The sequence below is a fragment of the Centroberyx affinis genome, unplaced genomic scaffold (genome assembly GCF_046629955.1).
Source record: "Centroberyx affinis isolate AG114_WGS23_722 - 3 ecotype Tasmania unplaced genomic scaffold, CSIRO-AGI_Caff_v1 ptg002365l_1, whole genome shotgun sequence".
NCBI lineage: Eukaryota > Metazoa > Chordata > Actinopteri > Beryciformes > Berycidae > Centroberyx > Centroberyx affinis.
Genome location: NW_027280625.1, coordinates 60,553 through 67,017, shown reverse-complemented (window position 1 = coordinate 67,017; position 6,465 = coordinate 60,553). Strand labels below are relative to the sequence as shown.

General features: G+C 44.3%; 1 protein-coding gene across 2 annotated transcripts in view; it reads right to left on the bottom strand.

The window, feature by feature from the left end:
* Positions 1–2,568: 2,568 nt before the first annotated feature.
* LOC139655996 (TSC22 domain family protein 3-like) overlaps positions 2,569–6,465 on the bottom strand; it is a 40,265-nt gene continuing 36,368 nt past the window's right edge. The window contains exons 1-3 of one of the 2 annotated variants that reach the window (XM_071533453.1): positions 5,756–6,079; positions 5,086–5,137; positions 2,569–4,306 (exon numbers count right to left, since the gene is read on the bottom strand). In XM_071533453.1, coding sequence (XP_071389554.1) covers positions 4,043–4,306; positions 5,086–5,137; positions 5,756–5,880 — 441 coding nt within the window. In that variant the 5' untranslated portion in view covers positions 5,881–6,079 and the 3' untranslated portion in view covers positions 2,569–4,042. Of the gene's footprint in view, positions 4,307–5,085; positions 5,138–5,755; positions 6,080–6,465 lie in introns of those variants that run through there. The other variant, XM_071533452.1, reaches the window with a different exon arrangement.

The following is a 6,465-nucleotide window of genomic DNA, read 5'->3' as shown; positions in this document are numbered from 1 at the left end:
CACGTTGTATATGTCTGTATGAAAAACAGTCAAGCCAAATGATCTCCTTGCATGCAAACTTAACCACATTTAGGCAGGGCTTGCTTATCCCAGCGCACCCACTGAATTTCCATCTGAAACAGATGTGTTTTTTTCGTTGCATAACAGCAGTAATCCAGCGCAAGAGCCTCCCTTGCCTGCCTGCTTGAAGCATCCATGCAGGAAATCTCTAAGCAAGCTCCAGTCGAAAGTATAATTCCGCACCTAAGGCTTTTCCCTCGCTTTTAATGTTTAACTGTACTTCATGGCAAGTTGTTTGAAATTAACTGTTAACTGTTTTTTTTTTTAGAAAATCCAGTGAAAGCCAAAAATGGATGTGATTCTTCAGTCATTAACAAGTGTGAGTGTGAACCCATACTGCAAATCATATAGCATGCTTTAAACCAGACATGAGCTCAATGATTGATATATTTAACTTTAAAATTCAGACGTGCTCATTGTGTAAATTAGGCTATGTAGATTCATACATAATGGTTAGAAAAGTGTTCCATTGGCTTACATGTTCAATGCTTGAGTCACTGTCAAACAGATGCTTTTCCTCATTAGTGTCAGTGAACTAAGAGTAACAAGCCCAAGTATGAATCATCGGTGCATTGGTGAAGCATTAAGTGTACCAACTTCGCATTTCATAATAGTGCAGGAACTCTAACCTTCAGCTCTGCTCTAAATCAGATTTTTGACTTCGAAACAGAAAACTTTCAAAGCAAATTGAAAAGATCAACTAAGAAAAACTCCAGTGGATCTAAGAACCTAAACGGAAAATGCGGTTTCATCAATGAGAAGATAAGATGTCCTCAAAGTTTGGCCCGAATTCACGGGGTGAACAATGAGTAGAGATTTATGGTTGATTGGTTTCAGAATAAACCGCATGCGCAAAAGTGTATCTGGAACATAGCGTTACCAAACCAGCCCAGAAATAGAATGACAGAACGAGCGCAAAAACAAAATACTAATGTCTAATTGTCTCCAGATTTTATGTGAACCTCAGGAGTCTGTGGCATGTGCACACTCGCTGTACAGCCAGCTGAATGTTCCACTGTGTTGGAGAGGCAGCTGGTTAAGAAATGGTCGCATTAGCCATTAGCTGAAGTATTATAGAACTACCAATTGGGTGCTTTGTGCTCATGCATCTAGACGGGATGTATAAAAAAGACTGCAAGAGAGCCAGTAAAGGCCTGTCCCTCTCCTATATTTGATTCATTAGACAACTGTCCTCCTCACTCAGCACACTGCCCATCCCAGCTGACACTAATGCAATACGGAAGCCATTTCAGAGCAGGTACATCGATCAGGCCCATCGGTTTCACAGAGAATCAGCTGTCAAGACACAAACAGCAGGAGAAACGTTTCCTGTATCGGGGGGAAACAAAAGGGGGAGACGCTGTGTTTACTCTTTTGCTATTCGATCCGTGGCGGTTCCTGGGCTTTCCAAAGGCCAACTCTAAACTCTCAGCTCCCAGCTCTCAGCGACGGATGGATCCGGGCCTGCTCTGCACACCAGGGAAGCCACAACATCTCCAGTTACACACAGGCTTCGCTGACTGGCTGCCAATCCGTCTGAGGGGAAAACGCTACGAGGACAAACTGTTTTTCCTCTCTTGCAGATTCCACTCCGCTGGCAACCTAGCTATTATTACTTCACTGTCATTAGCGGTCACCCTGATTTGGACTTTTAGAAAAAACGGCGTGTGTACTAGTGTTGCAGCTTGTTCTTAGAAGTCTCAATAAGTCGGACGCAGAGATTCTTCTTCCTAAAAACTGAATATGATGGTGAATTTGACAAATATCCTTAACTGGAAACAAATCAAGATATACACAGTGGTGATGCTCAGCCTGGAGTTTGGGGGTTCCAGTTTCAGAGAATAAGGTTGATTTTGTGAAGGCAGACTGTGTTTGTTTGCTCTGAAACTCACACGAGAGGGATTTCGTCCTCGTATTATTGTTCCAGCACCAGAAAATGAAAATCATCCTGGGTGCCGTCACAGCCGACTCATCCATCTGCCTGACTGGGTTTCCAATGAAAACACACCTGAACTGTATATGTAAGCTCAAAATTACAACCGCAAGTGACTTAGAGGATGTGGAAATAAATACTGGGTCTGATGTCAGTGGTATTCCCCTTCAACTACATTCTGTTGTTGCATAAGGCATCAGGAGAATCGACTGTCAGCGTCTAACAAATGCATAATAAAATGCGAATACCAAAATATCTAACAGGAAAATAAGATGTTTCAGTCATGATTCCCCAAATAATTATTACCCGATACTCATTACTCAAACCTTCAAAAACACTATATACTGTTACTTAAGGTTTTGAAAAGGCCAGTTATTTCAGTAATATTGTTGTGTAATAAATTTTACTTTCCCGCCTTTCTGTAATGGGTGTCCATAGGTATCACATGTTCCCATTTCCCCATGTTCTAATTTGAATGAATGAAATTACTTATCTTTAACAGCATCCTTATGTCTGTAACATGCAAGCTATTCCAGCTATGTGGATGGAAAAAAAGACAGGGTGTCAGCGTAAAGTATTATGTAAACATAAGGTTTATTGCAAATGTGCAGTTGTATCCATACACCATAGTGAACACCTGTTTCATGGATACAGTACAGCAACAATACCGTTATCTTTACAAAACAAATAGAAACTTTAGCACTAGCTAACAAGACTTCTCCCTGTGAAGTTTTGCACATGGTCCTGGTTTGCTTGGCTCCTGTTGTTTTGAGAGTATAAGGCGAAGTCTTTGGTAGCTAGGAAACAACAACAGAGCTCGGTGTGGAAATGTGTTCTTCTCTTACTACGGACAGGCACTGTTGTCATGCCATTGTTTTCAAGTTGGCATTGGAACATTTTTTCAAAACAGGAGACCAGATACTGTGTGACGCTGCTAAAGTCAGGAGTGCATCTGCAGCAAGAAATGCAAGCGTCCGCTCGCTACACCGTCTCCACTACGCTAACCTCGGGACCTTTCCACTGTATGTACATCATAGTCATCCTTTACTGTGAAGAGCTAGGCGGACGAGGGAGGGGCAGATATGTCCGTCCCCTCCCGGTATAAAAACAAAATCATCTTTACAGAACAATGTACAAGGCTCCTATTTTACAAACAGCTGATTTTTGTTCAGAATCACAAACAAAAACAGAAGATATAGCAGGATTCTATTTTCCCCCATAAGCAGCAAGCCCCAACTGCAGACAATACAAGCGTTGCATTTTAACGAATCATGGCAGCAGACTGATCAGAGTCTGCTGCACCAGCTCTTATAAGGCTATACTGCGTTAACCTCCACCTCTGTTGCCTTAGCTTGTCCTGTTGATTATTCTTGTTATGCTTAAATGTACATTAACATATGAGCAATACACTGTGGGTACAGGAAAAGTCCTCATTGCGTGGCTGAAGTGTATAGTTGTGAATCCACGGAGCTTGTATGTTGAGATCAGACAAATCCACATGATGGGGCTCTTTGTGTTGAGACATGGAGGACCGTCTCGGATGGGTCTCCTCTGGGTGGGGGAGAGGCAGCCCCCCCCCCATTCCAAGTTAGCACCTGCAGGGCCAGCCCTATCACACCTCCTCACCCCCCCTCTCTCTGGAGCAAAGGGGGCTTGTTAGGAGGGTACGGCTAGGCAGGGAAGGCTCCCCCCTCTGTCTGAAAGCAAGCGCTCGTCGGTGCACAGTCAGCCCTCTCTCTTAGCGCTTTTGTCTACGAAAGAGAGACTACAACAAAAGAGTTTTTAACGGTGTCAAAGAGGACAGGGCCCGCGAGGCCGCACCGGGTCGGAGCGTCTTTAATTCTGCGTTGTGCTTTTTCAATGTCAACAGTTGTCATGTGTCTCATCGATCATTTTACAGCCCCGACGCTTCTCCCCCGTCGTCTCCTTCGTTCGGAGAAGGGGTTCTCGGTGGCGGCGGTGACGATTTCTTAACGCGTACGTCAAAAAAACAAGGAGGTCCATTACTGTGAAGAGGCAGTGGCTCTGCCCGCCCCAAGGCAGAGCCACTTATACGGCAGAGCCAGCGCTGAGGGTGCAGGGCTGCTGCTGGTGGTCCTGGGTCACCTGGGCGGGCTGGTTGTCCAGCGGTGAGAGCGCGTCCGCCGGGATGCGAGACTGGAACTTCTCCAGCTGCTCGGGGCTGGCCAGGTTCTTCAGGAGGTTGTTCTCCCTCTCTAGCTGGTTGTTCTTCTCTGCCAGCTCTTTGATCTGCTCTTTGAGGATCTCCACCTCCTCGCGCACCGCATACATCAGGTGGTTCTTGACCAGATCCTGCCATAGGAAAGAGAGAGGGGTCCATTTAGGAAAAAAACAAAGCATACAGAGACGTGCAGAGACTTGCAGGCTGATCAGTTTGCATAATTGTGGATTCTGTAAATACTGGTGTGGATTGCTTTAATTGGCATGTGTCAGTAAACAAACAAGTTGCATGTTTGACTGTTATCTGTCTCTGTCTCTCTCTCTCTTTCGGGCTTCCTGCTGTCATCTCCGGCAGTACAGAGAGCTCTACTTTGTCACGTGTATTAAGCATGCAGCAGCCTGTGCTGCGTACACATGACAGGCACTTCCCTGTTCATTTGTCAAGGCCTGGTCTCCTATAGGTCAACTCTGCAAGCAGGCTGCAGAGGAGGAATGGCCTTCTGCTTGGGAGGTCAGTGGGTTAGGACTGATCTCTTTATACTAATGTGCAAATTTGGTGCTTTCATAAGGAAATCTAGTGGTTAGATGGACCAGAGATCATAGGAAAAAAGTTGCAGATTTGATCCTGGCAATAGCCAACGTGGGTCCATTACCAGCCAAGTGTCCATGAGCAAGACGCTGAACCTGGTGTTCACTCACTGCAAGTCACTCTTGATAAGAGCATCAGCTAATTGTCTAAAATGTATATGTAAACATAGATCAAAGAGATGTGCATTGTAGAAGTTGTCAAATTAGGAGTTGAATGCACGTTGAATGCTTCAGAAAACATGAGTGCAAGCAGTTTAAACCCTATTCATATCTGTGTCTGGTGTGTGGGTGGTGCAGCGAGTTGGTGTGTGATCTCAGCTTACCATCGCCTGTTCAATCTTGTTGTCGATGGCCACAACGCTAGCACCAGAGGCACTGCAGAAGAGAAGGAGAGAGGCCATAAGTTAAGTGATCAAAACATCTCACAGGCACACTTGCTGTCTTCCATACTGTGGAACGCTCCAGGCTTAATAGCAACTCATTCCCAGCCTATCCAACAACACAAGAAACACGTAGGAGCCTCCTGAATTCACTTGACTGTTTAACCATGAAAGCCCGCAGAAATGAAAGGGAAACTGTTCACTCCCCTGTTACCTAGTTTATTTCTTATGAGTCCAACATAGCGCGTCGCATGCTTTAGAATGTAGATCACGTTTAGATATGGGTTACAGGGTAACAGGGCAGTGGCTCATATGGTTACATTGAAGAGAGTAGCAGACAGTGCAAAGTCCAAACAAACAGCAGCAGGGAAGCAGCCACTTCCACAGACAGTGTTTCTGCGTATTTAAAAGGTTTACATTAAAAACTGTACATCGGCGCATTTATTTTGAACCGTTGTGAACATAATAGTCTCGCAAAAAGAATATATTATGTGGAGGCCTGCGTCAGTTTGATACTAGGCCTATACGCTTGAGTCGATTTATAACAATTCTCTTACGCGTTATTAACGAAAACAATGTATTTAAGCATGGGGTTATTGCATCGAATAATTACCTGTTGTCAAGTTTGACCGAAACCACGTCTCCCCCGAGTAGCGAGGAGAAGAAAGAGATGGAGAAGTTATGCAACTGGTAGACGGCCACTTCCATGGGGGTTTTGGCGAACATCTCCGTGCTCATGTTGAGTACCAGACTCGTTTGGATAATACTTTTCGCCACGTTTGCGACTGGTTGGTAACCTAAAATTAAAATCCGGATTTGTATTCAGCTTAAATCACGATGCACTAACTCGCTGCCGTGCTGCTGGCTGAGCGCAGTGCAGTGTCGGTGATGTGAGCTTCGTTGGGTATTACAAGCGACTGATGCTATTTTCTGCCACCGGCCGGTATATGAGTGGCTGGTATTCTGACGTCATTTGACGCGCGCATATATTAGTCAAATGAATTCGCGGGGCAATACTTTGTGGTGCGTTCACGGGACGTCGGAAATTGTGCACATACGACTCGAGCGCATATCAACGAACCAATAATGTGGTAAACACAAGAAAGTAGTGGAAAGTAAACTCATCTAAACTCAGTTTATACACCTTTTCATTTGCCGAATACAGTTTATCGGCATTTTTAGCCGGACATAATTTTTATTACATCATTTCATATTATAAAATCATGCATTATAGTATTTTTTTTTTTTACCTAACTTATATTATTATCTATTTCTATCCTAGACAATTCCACACCTTATAGGATTTTGCCACTTTACCTCTGT